The sequence below is a fragment of the Microtus oregoni genome, unplaced genomic scaffold (genome assembly GCF_018167655.1).
Source record: "Microtus oregoni isolate MIOR12 unplaced genomic scaffold, Mior012 000021F_ref0000039, whole genome shotgun sequence".
NCBI classification, from domain to species: Eukaryota; Metazoa; Chordata; class Mammalia; order Rodentia; family Cricetidae; genus Microtus; species Microtus oregoni.
In genome coordinates, this window is record NW_024543080.1 from 10,497,705 (window position 1) to 10,521,596 (window position 23,892).

The 23,892-nt window shown below is 39.3% G+C and overlaps 1 protein-coding gene across 1 annotated transcript; it reads left to right on the plus strand.

Moving 5' to 3' along the window:
- Positions 1–5,069: 5,069 nt before the first annotated feature.
- On the plus strand, positions 5,070–23,892 carry LOC121460703 (UDP-glucuronosyltransferase 2B31-like). The gene is made up of 6 exons (XM_041671153.1): positions 5,070–5,823; positions 7,628–7,776; positions 18,069–18,200; positions 19,896–19,983; positions 20,756–20,975; positions 22,777–23,892. Exons 1-6 carry the CDS (start codon positions 5,100–5,102, stop codon positions 23,054–23,056), a joined length of 1,593 nt encoding a protein of 530 aa, XP_041527087.1. The 5' UTR covers positions 5,070–5,099; the 3' UTR covers positions 23,057–23,892.

Consider the following 23,892-nt stretch of genomic DNA (forward strand, 5'->3'; position numbering starts at 1 on the left):
AGCAACCTTTCAGGGGAATGTGGTCTATCATACTATACTGGTCTAGAAGCAATCCATAGTTTCTCTTCTTTTGTAAAAACAAAATAAAAACCTTTATTCCCAAGCAACATGTCCTTAGACCCAAATTTGGAAGTCATGATGTGTAACATGAGGTCCTGCTTGTTGGGGTTTCTGTCCTGCTCATTTCCCATAGCCGTTTAGCCCCCAAAGAATCACACAGAAGTCTACATTATATATAAACTGATTGGCCCATTAGCACAGGCTTCATATTAGCTCTTATAATGTATACCAGTCCATTATTCTAGTATATGTTAGCCACATGGCTGGGTACCTTTTTTGGCAGGGTAGGTCACATCTTGCTTCTTCTGTGGTCTGGGCAGGAAGTATTCCAGAATACTCTTGTTCTCATTGTCCCACCTCTACTACCTGTCTGGTTTTCCTGCCTATACTTTCTGTCTGGCTATTGGACAATCAGCATTTATTTAAAATATAATTGACAGAATATAGATGATTGTCTCACACCACTTGCCCCTTAAAAAAAAGAACATCCGTAGTCCATTTTTGGGGAATGTAGGTGTGGTTTTCCAGGCTACTTCCTGCTGGTTGGAGGCACTGACAATATTATGTGAACCTAAAGAAAATTTAGAATTATGATCAAGTCCTGACTTGAGTATACTGTGAGTCTTGATCATCTCAGGCAGCAGTCTTGAATCTGTTCTGGATGTAGAACTTAGATATCCGGGACATCTGTTTCTACTGGAGATTTTTCAGGTAGTCTTCCTTGATCAAACCTGATTTTTCTTAACTCAGAATAAATCCACAGCCTCTCATTTCCTGTGGAAAGAAAAGCAAAATCTCGTCTCCAAAGTAACATACTTGACTTCGATTTTGAAGTCAAGGTATTTTCAAAATACCTATCTTGGATTAATTCAGCAGCATTTATAAGTAAATATCTTTTAGCAGTTGTTGCTCCTTCCTCAGCATCCAAACAATTCAAAGAAAGCATAATAACATACAGTATCAAGATTCTCTGTGCATTTTTCATCTTTATGTGGCTTTATTTTAACCCCTATTTCTCTTATTTTTACTTTTAACTTTGGGCTTTTTGAGACAGGTTCTCTTTGTCCTGGAATTCCCTCTGTAGACCAGGCTGTCCTTGAACTCACAGAGATCCACCTGCCTCTGCCTCACAATTGCTGGGATTAAAGGTGTGTGCTACCACACCTTGAACTCACAGAGATCTGTCTATCTCCCAAGCTTTGGGATTAAAGGCGTATACCACCACACCCAACTACTCTCTTTCTTTCTTTTTTATTTTAAGGACGTCAACCTTTGGCCTGCATATACTTTTAACACAGAATTACCATTTAGAGGTTTTTTGGGGGGGTTGTTTTTGAATCTCTCTTTAATGTATATATCTCTCTATTTTCCCGACCACATGAGTCTTTAATTTGCTAAGCGATATGTAGAGGATTAAAGCTGTGTCTTTGATGGCTAGATCCAGCCCATTTCTTTGCTTTCTGAGATTTCAGCATTATGGCTGAGGTACCAGTAAGAGCCATGTTGATTGCCACAACTCTAAGGTGTTTCAAGGTCCTTGCCAGCAATCAAGCTGCAATAGTGTGTCTACAAACAACACTCAAATGTTCCCTCTGTAGCCAGACCTCCTGCCTCAAAGAGTCAGAGTTTGCACTTACAGGATAACCCAGAAAGCCAGCATTTTAAAACAGCACAGCTTTTTACCTGTTACAGCTTAAAGCCAAACAGCATGCAGTTGGATTTTCACCAACACTATGTAAGTGTTTTGTGGCGGGACCACTTATAAGGGCTGCAAGGCTTTGCAGCCAAAGCTGAGTGAGGAAGCCTCTCTTAAATGAGAGCACTTGCTTGCCTCTAGAAAGCATAGCAGACCTGAGAAATTGTTGCTACCAAGAAGCCATGCTTTACTTTATTCTTTTCTGCCCAGAATTACTTCCCAAGCTTTGTCAGGCTTTACATGAATGCAGTTGGCCATGTGGGTGCCATTTTGTAACATGAGGGCCTGCTTGTTGGGGTTTCTGTCCTGCTCATTTCTCATAGCCATTTAGCATCCAAAGAATCACACAGAAGTCTTCATTAGATATAAACTGATTGGCCCATTAGCTCAGGCTTTACATTAGCTCTTATAATGTATACCAGCCCATTATTCTAGTATATGTTAGCCACATGGCTGGGTACCTTTTTTTGGCAGGGTAGGTCACATCTTGCTTCTTCTGTGGTCTGGGCAGGAATTATTCCAGAATACTCCTGTTCTCATTGTCCCACCTCTACTGCCTGTCTGGTTTTCCTGCCTATACTTTCTGCCTGGCTATAGGACAATCAGCATTTATTTAAAATATAATTGACAGAATATAGACAATTGTCCTGCATCAATGATGCCTTTATAATATATATGCTGGTTTAGCTTAGCAGCATATACAATAAAATTTCTCTCTGTGCTTATCTCCTTACAGTCAAAAGATCCAAAGAAAACACAATAATATGCATAACCCAGACTCTCTGTGTATTCTCCATCTTTACGTGGCTTATTTTTCTTTACTCCTTCTAATCTATGTCTATCTGTACTTTGTCTCATTAAAGACTTTACCTTTTTTGAAGCATTAACTTTATTTTATGACTCTTTATACTCTTTTTCTTCTCTCTTCAAAGCCTATGTACATTTATCCTACACTGTGACCCATTTAGAGTTATTTTATGTCTGAATCTGTCTTATTGTGAATCTGTAATTCTTTACTGTCCAGGAGCACTTCTTAAAATGCTAAGCACTTCTTAAAAACAACTTTGGGTAATATGGTACTACCTGTTTGCCTGCCCAGTGGAAAACTTAAGCTGCGCTATTAGTATGACATATACAGTAGTTCCTGCTAGCTCTGCACAGTCTAGTGTAGAAGAGCTGCTTGAATCTCTGAGCTGTGAACACTGCCCCAGTTCCAGATACACTGCCTGTTCAAGCAAGCCGCATGCAGCATGCTGCTAACAAACACAACTCAAATTCTCTGTAGCCTGACCTTTTGCCTGATATAGTTAGAGGTCGCTCTGGCAGCCTGGCCCAGAAAGCCAGCATTTTAAAATGGCACGGCTTTTTTTCTGCTGCTGCTGCTGCTGAGTTAGAAAAAATATCGCCTAATAGAGCTGTGGCACTCCACCAGCAAACAGCAGAAAGCTGTGTTAAACTCTGTATTCTCGTGTCCAGAATTTTTTAAGCTTTTTAGATTTTATATGGATATAGTCACCCACATAGGATCAAGGACCAGGCGGGTCAATGAAAACAGGAAAATTCTGGGAAGAAGGAAGACCTAGTCCACAGTCCTGACCCAGCCTTGGAAGAAGCAAAATGTGACTGCCTCACCAAATAAGGTACCGAGCCACGTGGCTAATATAGACAAGAATAATGGGTTAATATAAGTTATAAGAGTTAATAAGAAGCCTGAGCTAATAGGTCAATCAGTTTATAACTAATGTAGACCTCTGTGTGACTTCTTTGGTGCTTAATGACTGCAGGGACTGGACAAAACAGAAAACTCAGACAACAAATACCACCATAGAACCTTTGTCCAACAACAGATGGAAACAGAGGCAAAGACCCACATTGGAGCACTGGACTGAGCTTCCAAGATCCAGTTGAAGAGTGGAAGGGAGTGAAAGTATGAACAAGGAAGCCAAGACAATGAGGGGTTCATCCACTGAGACAGTTTGCCTGAGCTAATGGTAGCTCACCAACACCAAGTGGACTGGAAGTGAATGAACATGGAAACAAACTAGCTCCTCTGAATATGGTTGACAGTTGGGGCAGACTGAGGGGCCACTGATAGTGACACTGGAATTTATCTCTACTGCATGTACTAGCTTCTTGGGATCCTATTCTCATCGGATGTATACCTTGCCCAACCTAGATGTAGTAGGGAGGGCCTTGGAGTTTCCACAGGGTGGGGTGCATTGCCCTCTATTAGGATTGGAGGGGGTAGGGTGGGAAGGGGATGGAAGGGACTGGAAGGAGGAGAGGGAGTGGGAATTTGGATTGGTATTTTTTATTTAAAAAGTATTAAAGAAAAAGTTTAAAGAAAAAAATTTCTATTAGAAATCTATACCTGGAGGGAAATGGCCATTTTACAAATATTTTATTGCAACTATCCCCCAATAAAATCCATTTTTAAATAATAAAAAAAGACTTTGGAAATATGAAAGCCAGCCACGAAACACCCATTTTATAACACAATTTATATGATATCCTCAAAATAAGAAAATAATAACATAAGTAGATAAGCAGTTGGCAAAGTCTGAATCAAGTGGAAAGGTTAAAATATAGTACATACTTCTGGGATATTGTACTTCTCTAAACTTTATTACAGTGGTTGATTCATACTTCAGAGATTATGCTGTGAACCTTTGGACTATAGATCTAAAATTGTTGAGTTATGTGATACATGATTAACACATCATATACATTCACATGGGGGAAAGTCACTGAACTATGAAGAAAGAAAATTTGCCTCAGCAGTGTGTCTTTTATTTCAGGATTTATATCAACCTATGTTTTTTGGCAAGTTCATTTTGACTTTCTCTTTCTGTCTCTGTCTCTCCTTTCTTTTCCTCTTCCTCTCTCTCTCTCTCTCTCTCTCTCTCTCTCTCTCTCTGTTTTTTTTTTTTTTGAAACTAGATTTCAGATTTCTTATGTAGCTCTGGATGTCCTGGAACTCCTTTGTAGACCAGGTTGACATTCAACTCAGAAATCTGCCTGCCTCTGCTTCCCTAGTACTGGGATTAAAGGCATGTGCCACCACTGCCAGCACAAGTTTATTTTCACTGTTCTAAGAAAAATGTTTTAAAATCTCTAGCATATCAAAGACAAATTACTCATTCAGGGTCACTGAGAATCAATAGTCATTTCACATGATCACATCTGCCTTCTGGTTTTTGCACTTGGATCCAGAGACTATGACTATCTCATTTCTATTTGCTTTGGTGGATACAAGTTATACTTTAACTAATTATTACTCTTTTTTTTTATCTGTAAGAGTCGAGAAATCACCATTTGAAAGGCAACTCTGAACTTAACCAAGATGTCTATGAAAATGACAGTAGTCCTCCTCCTGCTACAGCTGAGTGGCTTCTTTGGATCTGGCAATGCTGGGAAGGTGCTGGTGTGGCCAGTGGAATTCAGCCATTGGCTCAACCTAAGGATAATCCTAGAAGAGCTTGTGAAGAAGGGCCATGAAGTGACTGTTCTGAGACCTTCAGTTTACTTTTCTTATGAAGTTGACAACACATCTGCTATTGAATTTGAAACATATCCTGCATCATTTTCCATGACTGATGCACAAGAATTTTTCAAAGAAGCCTTCAATAAACACATTTATGAGCTGCCAAAGCAATCATTTTGGGGATACTTTTTAATGCTGAAAGAACTGTTTTTGTTCGAGTCAGAATATTTTGAGCATTTCTGCAAAGATGCAGTTTTAAACAAGGAACTTATGGCAAAACTACAGAATTCAAGCTTTGATGTCCTAGTAGCCGATCCATTCTTACCCTGTGGTGAACTGCTGGCTGAGATTTTTAAGTTACCTCTGGTGTACAGTCTCCGATTCTTTCCTGGCTTCAAGTACGAAAAGTACAGTGGAGGACTGCCACTACCTCCTTCCTATGTGCCTGTTACTTTTTCAGAATTGAGTGATCGAATGACATTCATGGAGAGGGTACAAAATCTAATCTATGTGCTTTCTTTTGACTTTTGGCTACAAATGTTTAACGAGAAGAGGTGGAATCAGTTTTACAGTGAAGTATTGGGTAAGTGCCATGGTCATCTGGGATTGTTGTATTCAAAATTTTCTGTGTCATTGGAAGTAAACTTGAAACAACAGGATAGACAGTCATCAGTAAAAATGTAAAAAAACCTGTGAAATTATCTGCCTAATTCACAACTGTATAAAAGCCTATGTCCCAATGGTAAATTAGAAAGCTTTGTCTATGACTTGCCAAGACACTTTCGAATGGTACCTACTCACCAAGCAATGCTTTGTGGGCTTTCTAAGCAAGTACATAGGCATTTACTATTTTATCTCATCTTTTTAGAACAGTTTTGCCTGAGTGAAATGTATCCTTATCATCATCACCATCGTTAGTATTATTATTATTATCTATTTGTGCACTGGCTGGGGGATTGTGTATCTAGGCACACAAGTGGAATTTGAGGACACCTTGGAATCTATTCTCTTTACATGCTCACACATATTCTCAGGATGGAAGCATGCTTGCCACCTTGCATAGCAAATGCTTTAACCCATTGGACCATCTGGCTGACCCCTAAACTAATTATTTTAAACTCATTCAATGCCCTCTTGAGCAACAGACATATAGATTGAAGATTAACAGACATTTCTACTATGGTTACCTATACAGCATGGAGAACTTATCACTTCTAAAATAAGTAGTTATTTTAAAATTGAAAACTTTCTGACTTTACATAATGAGTTTTTTCACATTTGTGACACACACCATCTCTGTCTCAGACACAGCAAGTTTATGAATGAAGGATTATAGAGAATCCAAGTTCAGTCACCAGGTATCTAAAATTCTTCTCTTTTAAACCTTTAATGGTGCCAGCAAATGGCTCACCAGGTAAAGGCACATCTTTCCAAAAACCTGAAGATCTTAAACCCATCCATGGGGCATAAGATATGAAAGGACAAAGTTACTTCCTACAAATGTCCTCTGTGAGCTCTACACACATAAACAGTGCATGCACACACAAGTGCAATTAAGTATACCTTTAAAATACTAAAATGTTCAAGTGTGAGCATGGACATTGTTAGTTATAGAGTTTTAAATGGTTTCTCTTTTAAAAGAAAAATAGTAGGGAATAGATGTCTCATTCCATAATCTATGACTTACCTTTGTTTATTATTTACAAACATAGGTATACATGCATTCAGTCATAATTTAAGAGTAGTACCAAAAATAAGGGACACAGGGGTAATCAAACTTCTCTTGGAAGTCAACCAGGACAATCCAGTGAAACTCTGTCTCAAAATGAAAGTCTGAAGCAGAATCCCCACAAATGTTTACACTAGGCATGGCAGCACACATCTGTAATCCCAGCAGTTGAGATGTGAAGGAAGAGGATCTGGAGTTCAAGGTCAACTTTGGCTACACAGTGACACTGGGATCACCTTGTGCTCCATCAGAATATGTGTGTTGAAGCAAAACAAAATAGCACAAAATTCTCAATTTCCTTAGAGAACTACCATCAAGGTTCCAGCATCTAAAATAGGGTAAACCAGTTCTAATGGGGCATTTCCCTGAGTATTACAAATGGGATTCATAGACAATTGTATTAATTATATTGAAATGGCATATCTAGATATCTGGTAATCATGAATTTCCAAGGTTGTTACACATATGTGTTATCTTCTCCAAAATCACACACACGCACGCACACACATGCCCACACACGTGCACACACACACACGCACACTTGTAAACAACTCTGGCTACATTATCAAAAGTATTTTCAGAAGACTACATGGCATGTCCATCTCCACCTGACAATTTTGTCACCTGTTCTACCTTCACTTTTCTGATTCCTCTTCAGGACGACCCACGACCCTCTCTGAGATGATGGGGAAGGCAGATATATGGCTCATTCGAACCTACTGGGATTTAGAATTTCCTCACCCTGTCTTACCAAACTTTGACTTTGTTGGAGGACTCCACTGCAGACCTGCGAAACCTCTGCCAAAGGTAAAATAAATTCCTGTTTTCTTTCTTCTCTTTCCCTTGCATATTTAGCAAAAGTGACTATCCTTTATTCCTTCAGAACGTTTGTGGCAAACTCAGAGTGTCACAGAAATTTAGATAAAGAAACCGGCCAGTAGAAACACCTGTACTATTCCATCACAAGAGTCTGGACTTCCTTTCTGAAGCCCTGTGGGACATCTAAGGACAGGGACAGAGTACTGCTTAACACAGAGACGACCTCAGTGTTTCACGCAGAACATACAGATAAGTGACAGGGCCACCCCACAGGAAAGTGCTGGGTACACAGAGACACAAAGTGTGCACAGACTCACCCAGAAACACCAACAATTCTACTCTGAAGACAGACAGCAAGCAAGCAACAATGTTACAATGAGGAAAGGCCAAGTTGCCTGGCAGTAAAAGTAAAGATGAGAGAGAGAGCACACAGTTTGGCCTAGTGAAGAAAACTCAGTATCTCTCTGGTCACATAAATCTTCCCTTAATTAGTGACTATAAATGAAATATATAAGTTCACATATTTGTTTAGGAATACTGTTTTAACTAGGCAAAGATGTGTGAGACTTGTTTATAGTGTAGAACATTGTTTTAACTGTGCAAAGGTGTGTTACTTTTGTTTGTGCTGCATTTGTTTAATTATGTAAAGATGTGTTGTGTTTGTTTGACCTTCCCTGCCTGTGGCACCTGATTGGTCTAATCAGGAGGAGAAATCTAGGCTTTAAGAGGAGAAGAATGAGAGAAGGGGGAGTTAATAAGGGACACCCACGGGGCCAAAAGCCAGGCAGCTATAGGCCAGCCAGACACAGCAACAGGAAGAAAACAAGAAAAGGTGAAAAATCTCCAAGGCAAAGGTAGATAGCAAGAAACAGGTTAAGTAAAAGTTGCTAGCCAGAATCTTGGTTAACATCCAAACTCAGGATGGAGGGGGGAGGACTTTGGACTTTCCACAGGGCAGGGAACCCTGACTGCTCTTCAGACTGGAGAAGGAGGGGAAGAGGAGTGAGGGGAGGGGGAGCGGAGTGGGAGGAGGTGGAGGGAAATGGGAGGCGGGGAGGAGGGGGAATTTTTTTTTTCAAGAAAAAAAAAAGAAACTTGGTTAAGCTAGGCTGAGCATTCAAAACTAATAAGGTTCTGTATCATGATTTGGGAACTGGTTGGTGACCCCAAAGAAAAAATCTTGTACAGAGATTCTAGCTTCACATTAAGGAAATGGCACTGTCATCCAGAGACGAAGGAGGGAGGCAGAGTGAGGACCTAAAAAGTGTGCTGAGGCTGTGACTCAGTAGTGGAGAGCTGGCCACAGCAGAAAGGAAAGAAGGAAGCAGAGGAGGGAGTGCTGTTTACTCCTGATAATTAGGAATAATTTGTACAATAAATTGTATTGAAATAATAGAAAATAGTTTTGAATTTTAATAATTTTCAACAGTTTTGATCCTTTAGGATGGGAATCATTCCTCTGAAGCACGTGCTTGTTCTCATTAGATACTAAAAGTTTTCTGTGCATTTGAAAGAATAGATTGACAAAAAGGCATCAAGGATATAAAATGCAGGCCCCATAGGTGGTTGGGGCTTAAAGGCCCTTGCAACAAAGCCTATAAATCTATGTTAGGTCCTGAGACACAAATGACAAAAGGAGAGAGGTAAGTCTCAAAAAAAATGTCTTCAGATCTCATATACACAATAAATGTAATAAAGTAATTAAATTATATTAATGAAAATCATTAAAATACACATTCTAAAACATTTTGTAAAACCAAGTGGTGGTGACACATGCCTTTAGTATCAGCACTCGGGAGGCAGACGCAGGTGGATTTCTGTGAATTTGAGTCCGGCCTGGTCTACATATCAAGTTCCAAGACAGCTGAAGCTACACAGAGAATCCCTGTCTCAAAAAACAAAACAAACAACAACAAAATATAACATGGTTGTCTAGGAAGTCACTCGATAGACCAGGCTGACCTCAAACTCTTAGACACCCATCTGTCTCTATTTGCCAAGTGCTGAAATTAAAGGTTTGTGCCACCATGCCTGACATCATATTCATATGTATAAAATATTTCTGAAATAAAGATCAGAGAATGTAGTAAGTAGTTTAAATGTAACCAGCTCCCATAAGCTCATAGGAAGTGTCACTACTGGGAGGTATCACTTTGTTGAAGCAGATGTAACCTTACTGGAGGAAGGTGTCACTGTGAAGGCAGCCTGTGAGGTCTCATATATGTCCAAGCCATGCCCAAGATCTCAGTTCATTTCCTATTGCCAGTGGATAAAGATATAGAATTCTCAGCTCCTTCTCTACCACCATGCCTGCCTGCATGCTGCCATGCTTCCCACCATGATGATAATGGACTAAACTTCTGTTGCAAGGAGAGAGGTCCCTTTGTTTGTCCCAGCTACCCAGCTAGTTTATACCTGAAATAATCACACAGAAACTGTATTAAAACATTGCTTGAGACAGAGGCACAGCGGAGGCAGCGCCAGACGCACAGAGGCGCAGCGGGGGGCGGCGCCAGACCGCCAGACGCGGCGCAGCGGTGGAGAGACCCAAGCGGCTGGGACAGGCGTGCAATAAGGAGAGCAGATCGCCCTACTACAATTGAATCAAAGAGGTAGGCCTTTGGTTGGCCAGGTCACTGGCACAAGGGGAGCCTGGTCCTGTCCTGAAGATCCTTCGGAGGGGTGAGAGGGTTCTTGGCCTGCAGCAGGAACCACGAAAGAGAGTGAGGGCATTTTGTAAGCGGAGCCCTTGGCCAGCAGGGAAACCTGATCCGGTTTCTAAAGGATCCATTGGATAGGATCAATAGGAGGAGATGGGCAGGCGCCAAGGCAAGAACTCACCCAATAATCCGAAAAACAACATGAAAACATCAGAACCCAATGATCTTACAACAGAAGTATTTGAACAACCTAACACAGAAGAAGTGGAAAAAATCGACTTTATGAAGATAATAGAGTCCCTTAAACAACATGTAAAAAATGCCCTTATAGAAATGGATGAGAAGTATAACAAAAAGTTTGAAGAAATGAGTAAATACGTACAAGATACCCTGGGAAACCAAGAAAAAACCATCAAACAGGTAATGGAAACAGTTCAAGAATTGAAAACTGAAATGAAGGCAAAGAAGAAAATACAAACTGAGGACCAGCTGGATATGGAAAATCTAGGCCAACGAGCAGAGTCTACAGAAACAAGCATAATCAATAGAATACAAGAGCTAGAAGAAAGACTCTCAGATGCTGAGGACACCATAGAGAAAATAAACGAACAGATCAAAGAAAACAGCAAAGCCAACAAATTCTCAACACAAAACATTCAGGAACTATGGGACACAATAAAAAAACCAAACCTAAGAATAATAGGAATAGAAGAAGGAGAAGAGTCACAGCTCAAAGGCTCAGAAAATATTTTCAACAAAATTATGGAAGAAAACTTTCCCAACTTAAAGAAAGATATTCATTTAAATATTCAAGAAGCATACAGAACACCAAACAGACTGGATCAAAGAAAAACATCTCCTCGCCATATAATAATCAAAACACAAAATATACAGGTTAAAGAAAGAATATTAAGAGCTGCAAAAGAAAAAGGGCAAGTAACTTATAAAGGTAAACCGATCAGACTTACACCTGACTTCTCGATGGAAACTATGAAAGCCAGAGGTCCTGGATAGAGGTTCTGCAGAAGCTAAGAGACCATGGATGCAAACCCAAACTACTATACCCAGCCAAGCTATCGTTCACTATCAACGGAGAAAACAAGACATTCCAGGATAAGAACAAATTTAAACAATACGTAGCCACAAATCCAGCCCTACAGAAAGTAATAGAAGGAAAATCGCAACCCAAGGAATCCAACACTGCCAACACTGCCTACAATAACCCAGGCATCTAATGACCCTTCACGAGCACATCTCAAAGAAAGGAGACACACAATCCCTACTACCAAAAGCAATAAGAATAACCGGAGTAAACAACCACTGGTCATTAATATCACTTAACATTAATGGGCTCAATTCACCTATAAAAAGGCACAGGCTAAAAGATTGGATACGAAAACAGGATCCAACATTCTGCTGTTTGCAAGAAACACATCTCAACCACAAAGACAGGCACCTACTCAGAGTAAAGGGTTGGGAAAAGGTGTTTCAAGCAAATGGTCCTAAGAAAAAAGCAGGTGTGGCCATACTAATTTCTAACAAAACTGACTTCAAACTAAAATCAATCAGAAGAGACCGAGATGGTCACTTTATACTCATAACAGGAACAATTCATCAGGAGGACGTCTCAATCCTGAATATATACGCCCCCAATATAAAAGCACCTACTTATGTAAAAGAAATATTACTAGAACTCAAGGCAGACATCAAACCACACACACTAGTAGTAGGAGACTTCAACACACCTCTCTCTCCAAGGGACAGGTCAATCAGACAGAAACCTAATCGAGAATTAAGAGAATTATTGGAGGTAATGAAGCAAATGGACTTAACAGACATCTATAGAACATTCCACCCAAATAGGAAAGAATATACCTTCTTTTCTGCAGCTCATGGAACCTTCTCAAAAATTGACCACATACTCGGAAACAAAGGAAACCTCCACAGATACAAAAAAATATCAGTGTCCACCTGTGTCTTATCAGATCATCACGGATTAAAGTTAGAAGGCAACAACCACGCTGCCCCCAAAAAACCGACAAACTCATGGAAACTGAACAGTCAACTACTGAACCACACCTGGGTCAAGGAAGAAATCAAGAAAGAAATTAAAGTCTTCCTTGAATTTAATGAAAATAAAGGGACAAGATACTCAAACCTATGGGACACAATGAAAGCAGTGCTAAGAGGAAAGTTCATAGCACTAAGTGCCCACTTAAAGAAAACGGAGAATGCATACATTGGGGACTTAAAAACACACCTGAAAGCTCTAGAAAAAAAAGAAGCAGACGCGCCCAGGAGAAGTAGAAGACTGGAAATAATAAAACTGAGGGCTGAAATCAACAAAATAGAAACACAGAAAACAGTCCAAAGAATCAATGAAACAAAAAGCTGGTTCTTGGAGAAAATCAACAAGATCGACAAACCCCTATCCAAACTAATTAAACGACAGAGAGAGAACACGCAAATAAATAAGATCAGAAATGAAAAGGGGGACATAACCACAGACACAGAGCAAATTCAGAGAATCATTAGATCTTACTACAAAAGCCTGTATGCCACAAAACTGGAAAATACAAAAGAAATGGACATTTTTTTAAATAAGTATCATATACCAAAGCTAAACCAAGACCAGGTGAATGATCTAAATAGACCGGTTTCTCGCGAAGAATTAGAAATGGTTATCAAAAATCTCCCTTCGAAAAAAAGCCCAGGACCAGATGGTTTCAATGCAGAATTCTACCAGAACTTCCAGGAAGAATTAATACCTATACTCCTTAAGGTATTTCACAATATAGAATCAGAAGAGTCATTGCCAAATTCCTTTTATGAAGCTACAGTTACCCTGATACCAAAACCAAAAAAAGACCCAACCAAGAAAGAGAATTACAGACCGATCTCACTCATGAACATCGACGCAAAAATCTTCAATAAAATACTGGCAAACCGAATCCAAGAACACATAAGAAAAATTATCCATTATGATCAAGTAGGCTTCATCCCAGAGATGCAGGGCTGGTTCAACATACGAAAATCTATCAATGTAATCCACCATATAAATAAACTGAAAGAAAAAAACCATATGATCATTTCACTAGATGCGGAAAAAGCATTCGACAAAATTCAACACCCCTTTATGATAAAGGTCTTGGAGAGAATAGGGATACAAGGGTCCTACCTAAATATAATAAAAGCTATTTACAGCAAGCCAACAGCTAACATTAAATTAAACGGAGAAAAACTCAAAGCCATCCCACTAAAGTCAGGAACACGACAAGGATGTCCACTCTCGCCATACCTCTTCAATATAGTGCTTGAAATTCTAGCAATAGCAATAAGACAACATAAGGAGATCAAGGGGATTCGTATTGGAAAGGAAGAAGTTAAGCTTTCGTTATTTGCAGATGATATGATAGTGTACATAAGCGACCCCAAAAATTCTACCAAAGAACTCCTACAGCTGATAAACAGCTTTAGTAACGTGGCAGGATACAAGATCAACTCCAAAAAATCAGTTGCCTTCCTATACACCAAGGATAAGGAAGCAGAGAGGGAAATCAGAGAAGCATCACCTTTCACGATAGCCACAAATAGCATAAAATACCTTGGGGTAACCCTGACCAAGGAAGTGAAAGATCTACTTGACAAGAACTATAAGTCTTTGAAGAAAGAAATTGAAGAAGACACCAGAAAATGGAAAGACCTCCCTTGCTCTTGGATTGGGAGGACCAACATAGTAAAAATGGCAATTCTACCAAAAGCAATCTATAGATTCAATGCAATCCCCATCAAAATCCCATCAAAATTCTTCACAGATCTGGAGAAGACAATAATCAACTTTATATGGAAAAACAAAAAACCCAGGATAGCCAAAACAATCTTATACAATAAAGGTTTGTCTGGAGGCATTACCATCCCTGACTTCAAACTCTATTACAGAGCTACAGTATTGAAAAAAGCTTGGTATTGGCATAAAAACAGAGAAGTCGACCAATGGAATCGAATAGAAGACCCTGACATTAACCCACAAACCTATGAACACCTGATCTTCGATAAAGGAGCTAAAAGTATACAATGGAAAAAAGAGAGCATCTTCAACAAATGGTGCTGGCAAAACTGGATGTCAATCTGTAGAAGAATGAAAATAGATCCATATCTATCACCATGCACAAAACTCAAATCCAAATGGATTAAAGACCTCAATATCAGTCCGAACACACTGAACCTGATAGAAGAGAAAGTGGGAAGTACTCTACAGCACATGGGCACAGGAGACCACTTCCTATGTATAACCCCAGCAGCACAGACACTAAGGGCATCATTGAATAAATGGGACTCCCTGAGGCTGAGAAGCTTCTGTAAAGCAAAGGACACTGTCACTAAGACAAAAAGACAACCCACTGACTGGGAGAAGATCTTCACCAACCCTGCAACTGACAAAGGTTTGATCTCCAAAATATATAAAGAACTCAAGAAACTAGACCGTAAAAGGCTAATCAACCCAATTATAAAATGGGGCACTGATCTGAACAGAGAATTCTCAACAGAAGAACTTCAAATGGCCAAAAGACACTTAAGGTCATGCTCAACTTCCTTAGCGATCAGGGAAATGCAAATCAAGACAACTTTAAGATACCACCTTACACCTGTCAGAATGGCTAAAATAAAAAACACCAATGATAGCCTTTGCTGGAGAGGTTGTGGAGAAAGGGGTACACTCACCCATTGCTGGTGGGAATGCAAACTTGTGCAACCACTCTGGAAAGCAGTGTTTCGGTTTCTCAGGAAAGTCGGGATCAACCTACCCCTGGATCCAGCAATACCACTCTTGGGAATATACCCAAGAGAGGCCCTATCATACAACAAAAGTATATGCTCAACTATGTTCATGGCAGCATTGTTTGTAATAGCCAGAACCTGGAAACAACCTAGATGCCCTTCAACGGAAGAATGGATGAAGAAAGTATGGAATATATACATATTAGAGTATTACTCAGCAGTAAAAAACAAGGACTTCTTGAATTTTGCATACAAATGGATGGAAATAGAAAACACTATCCTGAGTGAGGTAAGCCAGACCCAAAAAGAGGAACATGGGATGTACTCACTCATATTTGGTTTCTAGCCATAAATAAAGGACATTGAGCCTATAATTCATGTTCCTAGAGAAGCTAAATAAGGTGAATCCAAAGACAAACACATAGGCATCCTCAGGAAGATTAACCTTCATCAGGCGATGAAAGGAGACAGAGACAGAGACCCACACGGGAGCACCGGACAGAAATCTCAAGGTCCAAATCAGGAGCAGAAGGAGACGGAGCACGAGCAAGGAACTCAGGACCACGAGGGGTGCACCCACACACTAAGACAATGGGGATGTTCTATTGGGATCTCACCAAGGCCAGCTGGCCTAGGTCTGAAAAAGCATGGGATAAATCCGGACTAGCTGAACATAGCGGACAATGAGGAATACTGAGAATTCAAGAACAATTGCAGTGGGTTTTTGATCCTACTGCACGTACTGGCTTTGTGGGAGCCTAGGCAGTTTGAATGCTCACCTTACGAGACCTGGATAGAGGTGGGCAGTCCTTGGGCTTCCCACAGGCCAGGGAACCCTGATTGCTCTTCGAGCAGATGAGGGGGGGGGGACTTGATCGGGGGAGGGGGAGGGAAATGGGAAGCGGTTATGGGGATGAGGCAGAAATCCTTAATAAATAAATAAATTAAAATCCAAAAAAAAAAAAAATAAAACATTGCTTGACAATTAGCTCTAGCCTCCTATTACGTAACTCTCACACCTTGATATAACCCATTTCTATTAATCTGTGTTTACCATGAGGCTGTAACTTACTGGGAAAGATTTAGCATGTCTGACCTGGCATCTCCATGGCAGTTCTCTCTCTCTCTCTCTCTCTCTCTCTCACTCTCTCTCTCTCTGCTTTCTTCTTCCCAGAATTCAGTTCTGTCTTCTCCATCTACCTAAGTTCTGCCCTATCAGGCCTATCAAGCAGTTTCTTTATTGATTAAGCAATCAAAGCAACATACAAACAGAAGGGCCCCCTACACCAAACCTCTAAACTTTAAGCCAGCCAATTAAATGTTTTTTTTTTTTTTTTAAAGAGTAACCATGGCCATGGTGTCTTTTCACAGCAATAGAATCCTTAGCTAAGACAAAGAACAATTAGGAGGAGAAATATTCTGGTTAGAAATGGTAAATTGTGTCCATTGTTGTATTAAAAGAAAAGTGAAAACAGTACCTTGAAAGCAAGTTCCAAAAATGAGCATGTACTTGTGGCAAGATATCTAGGACAATTTTGGCTACAAATTGGATTTTGTTATAGTAAAGCTCACTGAAGAAGGTACAATTGTTCTTGTATGGAATCTGTAAGGCAAGAGCTAGGGGATCCCATGCTAGAATGACATTCAGACAATTCTTGACAAATATCCCATAGGAAAAGTAGGGGACAGAGTCAGTTCCTTCCCAGGGTTAAGGGAGGGAACAACTAAGACCTCAAACCAAGAAGGTTCTTTTTCATCAAAGAACCTACAACTATAATAAGATTCTGCCCATCCATTAAAACTGAGATATCTAGGAAACTTGTCTTCTTTATCCCTCTGCATTCTAATTAAAGTTTAAAAGGAGGGTAAGGTCATTAAAATACAAGACCTATCCTCACTAGCATCAGTAGATGATTCAGTTCTCCCTCTCTGAGGAGTGGATGGGGGCGGGGCAGGTAGGTGAAGAGAATAGGAGGAGGGAAGGGAGAGGGAACTGGTAACGTTTTGTAAAATGAAAAAGGATAGCTTGTTTTCTTTATAAAAAAAAAGAAATTTTAAAAAGAAAGGAAAAAAAAAACTCATGTTGCACATTATAAATCTTTTCTTTGATGATCCAAGAATAGAAAATATCTTTCCTTTCCAAAAAAAACTATCTAATCTCTATTAAAATACAACCAATACTAAAAGCAAATGAAGTTTTGAATGAATTAGAAATAGATTTTGTGCACCACTTCTGAGTATTCATGTAAGAGAAGTGATTGTTGTATCTCAAGAAGATAGCTGTGGAAGGGTTATTATATACGAAGCAGCAACCTAGGGACCAACTAATAGATTTTAGTTAACAATAACAGTATATCCATACAAAAACATATAGCTAAGCCTTAAAATATAGGGAATAAGGACACATGATATAGCCTATAAGAACCATAATGCTATCACAAAAAAAGTAAAATAATATGAAAATACCATAGGGATCATTATCGTAACTAGACTAGTCAAAATTATGAGAACATAAACATAAGTTACAGTAAATTAGGAAAAGGAAAAAAGAACTTTGGATTTATTTTATTACAAATTTATTTTTTAATATTATAATGAAAAAAGATGACTGTGTTCTAAGGCTGTTTGAGCATGTACATATGTGTAATACAGAACTGTAACCTTTTAAATGGCTACCAGCTCTACATCTTATATGTGGATGTGAATAGTTTTAAAACACCCAGTAGTCTAATCATGTCCAACGCTGCTCAGTTTCTTCCTGTAGATGTTGGTGTCAGTTTTGATGCAGGTTGTTTGGTGTTGCTGTTTTTTTTTTATGATGGGCTGATATTTCATCAACAGGAAATAGAAGACTTCGTCCAGTCTTCCGGAGAACATGGTGTTGTGGTGTTTTCCCTGGGGTCCATGGTGGGTGACCTAACAGAAGAAAGAGCCAACGTGATTGCAGCAGGCCTCGCGCAGATCCCACAGAAGGTGAGATACAGTGCCTCAGAGACTCATTCTCACTACGACGGTCACATCCTGTTCATGTGTGATTGCAGAAATCTCCTACGGGAAACTAAAGGTGATGTGTTAGCTATACCTCATGTCTGAAGTCACCTGTGACACAGAAATAGGGGACAAATGCTAATAGTTTGTCTTGTAAGATATATTTTGGGGTAAATTCTCTCATGGTTTAGCCACAGTGAGTTCATACATTCCAGGGTAGGTAGGGGTATATGGCTTAGAAAAGTTAGATAGGAGGAGCAAAGATACAAAGGAAATACAGAGATACAGGATAGTACTGGGAGGACAATTCAGTGAATACTGAATTTGCCAAAATTTACTTTTTATAAGCTTTATAACCTAATACAAAAAAGGGAAGAAGGCAAAAGATTACTTTAACATGACACAAACTTACAAATGAATGAAAATAATTCCTTATTTTTAAAATGAGATTTCTGCTATTCTAGATTTACTTTTCTTTTATCATATATGTATGTATATGATATATATATATATTTATATATATCAGTGGTTCTCAACCTTCCTAGTGCTTTAATACAGTTACTTATGTGGTGGTGACCCCCAACCATATAATTGCTTTTGCTACTACTCCATAACTGTAATTTTGCTAATGTTATGAATTTTAAGTAAATATGTAATATTCCTGATGGTCTTAGGCAACCTCTGTGAAAGGGTCATTCAATCCCCAAAGGGGTCAAAAACCCAAGGGTTGAGAAGCATTGGTTTAGATGATTGTTTCTTTCCTAAAAACAGAGAGAAAGAAAGTATGGATTTGAATAGGAGGGGAGATGACAATCAGGGGAGGGTTTAGAGGAGAAGAAACCATAAACAGAATATATTATATGGGGAAAAACTTCTTTAAATAAACAAAATACAAAATATATGTTTAAAAACTGGAATGGGTATTAAATCATCCTTTGTAATCTCGGCCAAATATGATCAACCACTTTTTTTTTTTATTTAGATAATGTTTTTTATGTGTTTTAAAAACCAACTGCAGTTTCCATCATCCACATTTCAAAATGGGCCTATGCATGGTATTACTTGCTCTGCTATTCAAAAAAAAAAAAAAAAAAAAGAAGAGGTATGTAGGACAGGATTTACCAACCTCAATTCCAACTGGGGTCTTAGTCTATGAATTCTGAAACAAGGGGTAACTTGGGAACTTACTCTTGAAGTGACCATATGCCACAATACAAGGGTCTAATCTAGTAAAATACTGATGACAAAAGTGATTATATATGAACTAAATCAAATACCAAGGACAAATACTTATAATGAAATTGGAAAATAAAAGTTATAAATATATGCTGAAAAAAAAAACAAAACCTGGTATATATTTGTAACTTCGAAGGAATTACATTCACACTGTTCTTAACTCCTTCTGCTTAACATTACTGGGACTAACTTTCCCTAAGCTGCTGTTGACCAAACATTAAGGTGCCAGGCTGAAACTCGGATAAGCACGAGACTAACTAGAGGACAGTGAGGAAAACTTGCATCCTTGCTGTAGCAGTTCTTCACGGTTCCCATCATCCATCCTCACTGCCTGGCCCTTAGGGACTGGCGTTTATCTCCATTGATTCTTAATATCTCCAGAAATCTAGCAGGAGGAACTTGACATTTGACCTAAGTAATAAGAAGCTAGCTTCATCTTAACAGGTTCTTTGGCGATTTGAAGGCAAGAAGCCAGACACCTTGGGCTCCAACACTCGGCTGTACAAATGGATTCCCCAGAATGACCTTCTCGGTAAGCATCAGGAGACACCTGAGATATAGGATTGACTGCTCAGGAGAGGGGAGTCAACACTAATGCATTTATGACAACTGTGATCTAGTCCTGGAGAAAACAGATGAAGAACTAATGTGAATATGCTGGACAGACAGTACCATTCGAGATAGGAGGATCCATTTTTACCTCACTGTAATTACTTTTCAGATACATTTAAATCACTTTTTCCCTCCATTTCTTATTTCTATCAACTTACATCTCCCTGTTCCCCTACTGTAGGCCAATTTTTAATGTCAGTGGGAATGGTATTCTTTCATTAATGGCTCTTCATTTACTCTGCTCCCCTGAAGACCCCACAATGAAATGGTCCTACACATGATGAAGTATTGACTGCCCTCAGTCTGATTCCATCAAAATGAACACCCAACCCCTACTATGTGGAGCCAACCTGTCCAGAGCAGTGGCTTCTCTGTTACTTTAGAACATTCTCTCCTGAACCACTGACTGTGCTTGCACATGCTGTTTGCTCCACTTGGTTGGAGCTCTGCCGTTTTCGTCCATTACACAAAATCTTTCTATTTTTCACACTCTGCCTCTTCTCTGTGCTTTCACTGAATCGCTGTGGAGCTGCTATGCTCCTTGTGCTAAGACGTAAAAGGAATTCAGTACAGTCCCATGGTTATGATAATGTTGTGTAGAGAATTTTTGCCTTTTCTGTGCCTTTTTCCCTGACTCGCTTTTTTTTCTAGAGTTATAATTAATACTTGCCCTTAATTTCTCTCCTTGCTAGGTCATCCTAAAACCAGAGCTTTTATTACTCATGGTGGCACTAATGGCATCTATGAGGCGATCTACCATGGGATCCCTGTGGTTGGCATTCCTTTGTTTGGAGACCAGTTTGACAATATTGTTCACATGAAGGCCAAAGGAGCAGGGGTTCGACTGGACTTTCTCACAATGTCCAGCACAGATTTTCTCCGTGCAGTGAAGACAGTCACTAATGACCCTTCGTGAGTATACTGATTTTTTAATTCATAGTGTTTAAGATAAATTTCCTCAATAATAACTGTTGATTTCATCTAATATTTATTCTAATTTTGAAGAAAAACTGTTAACCACTGTTAAATGAACTTTTATTGTAAACCAAGACTTACTGTACAAGAACTTAGTTTACAAGAATTTGGCACTGGGACCCTTTTTCTCTTGCTAAATGAAATGACACAAATGCCTCAAAGATGATCAAATCAACAAACAGCATATTGAATCTGAAAGATAGAAAATGTATCAATTCAATGCCTATAGTTTCCAAAACTCCTATTGTTAAATAATCCACATTTATTCAAGAGTAGCTAATTATGCATGCATACATACATGCATAAAATATATAAAGCATAATCAGGATACTCACATTTCCATCTCCTTAAACCTTTAGTATCTCATTTGTTCAATGTTCCCCTTCCACTTCTTATTAAACTTGTATATTGTAGCTCACAGTCGCTGCCTCTGCTATAGTGCACTATCCTGCTATCCAGTGGTAGGACGTATCTGTGAGCTGACCTCTCTCTCGCCCTATTCCCTCCCTCACTTCCCAGACTCCAGTTACCGCTGCTCTACTCTCTACTTCTATGAAGTCAGCTCTAGTATTTTCCACACAGTGGTCAGAATGTGCAATGTTTTCTCTTAGGATCTGGATTACATGACTTAATAAAACATCCTCCAATTGCATCTTGTAACTGCAAATGTCTTCTTTGTAATGGCTGAATAATATATATCTTTGTTATTATATAATATAAAACATATTCAGTATTTTTATATCACTTGTTAAGCCATCATCCCACAATGGGCACTTCAGTCAATTCACTTAGCTATTATGGCTAGTGCAGCAATAACCATGGACATGCAGGTATCTATTTGATAGATTATTTACTATTGCTTTAAATAGACTCCTACTAGTAGGAAAGTTAAAACCTGGGTATTTCTGTTTTCAGTATATTTAGAAAATCTGTGGATTTTTTTTTTCATAGTAGCCATACCATATTACACCCTAACCAATCTCAGTAAGATTTCCACTTTCTGACATGAACATGTGGATGATTGGGGAACAGTTCTTTACACCAGTCCTAGCCGCATGAGTTCAAGCTCTAGAATTCATGTAGTGGAGGAAGTGAACTGACTCCTACAAGTAGTTCTGTCACCTCCACACGTGTACCGTGTACATGAGTGTACATGTAGGCACACACATACCACATATAAATGTGCTTTTAAAAAGAACCAGACTTTTCTCTGCATGCCTGGCAAGCAATATTTGGGTATTGTGTTTGTGTTGAATTCAGGATGTTGGTATTACAGGGAAGCTATCAATGAGCTATATCCTCAATATTTATATCATCTTTTGAAAAACATGTATTTTTCTCATCATTAATCAGTTTTTAATAAGTGATAAGGATTTTTTGGTGAGATTTTAAAGAATTTCATGGCACAATCTGTCCTCAAAAGCATCCGTTCATTCTGCTTTCAACGATAACACTTCGAGCGGTTCAATGGCTTAATAACATTTAATGTCCTGAAAAGATTTAGTTCTCAAAATTAGTTTCCATTTCATTTTTGAAAAGTACTTCTCAGAGAATACCAATTTGCAGGCTAACTTTCAAACATGCCCTACACCAAGCCATACCTCTCCTTCTGCTCTTGTAGGACAATATTCAATCTCATTATGCTTTCTCGAATCTTTTACGGGCCTAATGCTCTTCAGTAAATTAATTAACATTCAATGTTGATGTTTTTGTGCTTCTGCTTTCCATCTGTCTGTAGCTATAAGGAGAACGCCATGCGGCTATCGAGAATCCACCACGACCAGCCCGTGAAGCCCCTGGACAGAGCCGTCTTCTGGATCGAGTTTGTCATGCGCCACAAGGGAGCCAAGCACCTTCGTGTGGCAGCGCATGACCTCACCTGGTACCAGTACCACTCGCTGGACGTGCTTGGATTCCTGCTTGCCTGTGTGCTGACTGTGATGTTCGTCATCACAAAGTGTTGCCTCTTTTGCTGCCAGAGATTTACTAAATCTGGAAAGAAGAAGAAAAGGGAGTAGCTGAAGTGGGGAGGACTGACACATGGACCTCCTCCAGTGCATCACAGCAGGGGAGGCTGTGACGGGAGCTCCTTCATTCTGTGACAAGGCCACTTCTCTCTCTTTGACTCATCAAACCACAACATTATTTACAAAGTTTTAAGGATTGACCATATGCTAGAAATATTTTTGGTCACAGTGCAAGAAACTAGGAAAAAGTAACGATCAAACTATATTAGTGCCTCTTAAACAATACTTCTGCAATGCTAAAGAGATAAGCATGTCTCCATGCTTATGAGCACTTTTTATTCTTGTAGAATATCTGAGTTTTACCTCCAACACCCACAGGCTGCTAACAATCATCAGTAACTCCAAAGCATCTGATGCCCTCTTCTGACTCCCTCAGGCACTGCATGCACACATACATGCCAGAAAACATACTCATGCACATAAAAATAAATCTTTAAAAAAATGTCCATAAGTTACATGTTATCCTCCATTATTTTCCAGGCTTAATTCCAGATCATAATTAAATGATGACCAGAAGGTCCTTCAAAAATCCACACAGTGTCTATATTGTTTTGACAATACTCAGCATTTGTTTGTGGGGGTGTTTGTTTTTGTTTACTTTTCCCAAACAAGATGTCCAAAAACTTAACTTTGTGGTGGTTTGAATGAAATGGCCCCAATTTGCTCCTAGAGACTGGTATTATTTGAAAGGTTTATAATTTGTGTCTTTGTTAGAGTCGGTATGGATTTGTTGCAGGAAATGTGTCATTGGGGGTGAGCTTTGAGATTTCAGAAACTCAAGCCAGGTCTGGTGGCGCACTTGCTCTTCCTCCTGCCTAACAATCCAG